General features: G+C 35.5%; 1 protein-coding gene across 1 annotated transcript; it reads left to right on the forward strand.

The window, feature by feature from the left end:
- Positions 1–211: 211 nt before the first annotated feature.
- On the forward strand, positions 212–664 carry LOC110869715. The gene has a single exon (XM_022118944.1). The coding sequence runs from the start codon at positions 212–214 to the stop codon at positions 662–664; it is 453 nt and encodes a 150-aa protein (XP_021974636.1).
- The last annotated feature ends 381 nt before the right edge of the window (positions 665–1045 follow it).

Below are 1045 nucleotides of genomic sequence, written 5' to 3' on the forward strand. Positions count from 1 at the left end.
AAATGCTGGTAGAACTGCTCATTCAAGGTTTGTAATTCCAATCAACATTAATGAGGATTCAATATGTTCGATAGAGCCTAATACTGAATTAGGTGATTTAATTAAAAGAGCAACTTTGATTATTTGGGATGAAGCACCTATGACTCCCAAGCATTGTTTCGAGGCTCTCGATAGAACAATGTGAGACATATTACGTTCCCGTCAACCGAACATGGAATGCAAGCCCTTTGGAGGAAATGTCATTCTATTTGGTGGTGATTTTAGACAAATTCTTCCGGTCATCCCTAAAGGTACCATAACAATGATAGTCAATGCTTATTTGAATTCTTCTTATATATGGCGATACTGTCAAGTACTAAAGCTAACTGAGAATATGAGATTAAGAGTTGGACGTCAGGAAACATATTTGAAAGAAATAAAGGAATTTGCAGAATGGATTTTAGAGCTTGGTGATCGTCTGCTTGGTGAACAAAATAATGATGAGGTAGATATTGAAATTCCAGATGATTTACTTATTCATGACCAAGTCAATCCTATTTCTTCTCTCATTTCATTTACGTATCCGGACGCAAATAAGTTTTTGTGGGATTTAACGTATTTCCAACAAAGAGCGATTCTTGCTCTAACTAATGAAGTAGTGGATTCAATAAATAAAGATTGTTAGAGAATCTTCCTGGTGAAGAGAAGATTTATTTTAGTTCAGATAGTTTATGTCAATCTGAGGAATCAGAGCTTAACATGGCATTGTTTCCTCCTGATGTGTTAAACAATCTTCGGTTGTCTGGTTTACCTAACCATAAATTAGTATTGAAACTTGGTGCTCAAGTGATGTTACTTAGAAACATTGATCAGGCAAATGGATTAACGGTACACGTTTACAAGTCAGGAAACTCGGAAAAGTTGTGATTGAAGCAAAAATTATCACAGGGACTAATATAGGTCACCATACTTTGATTTCAAGACTGAAGATGACACCTTTTGATAAAAGAATACCAGTGAAGATTTCTCGAAGACAATTCCCACTTTCACTGTGTTTTGCTATGAC

This window comes from Helianthus annuus, chromosome 8 (genome assembly GCF_002127325.2).
Source record: "Helianthus annuus cultivar XRQ/B chromosome 8, HanXRQr2.0-SUNRISE, whole genome shotgun sequence".
Lineage (NCBI taxonomy): Eukaryota > Viridiplantae > Streptophyta > Magnoliopsida > Asterales > Asteraceae > Helianthus > Helianthus annuus.

Excerpts from the sequence above, each read along its gene's own strand:
- LOC110869715 (XM_022118944.1), top strand. The coding sequence starts at position 212 with ATGGAATGCAAGCCCTTTGGAGGAAATGTCATTCTATTTGGTGGTGAT.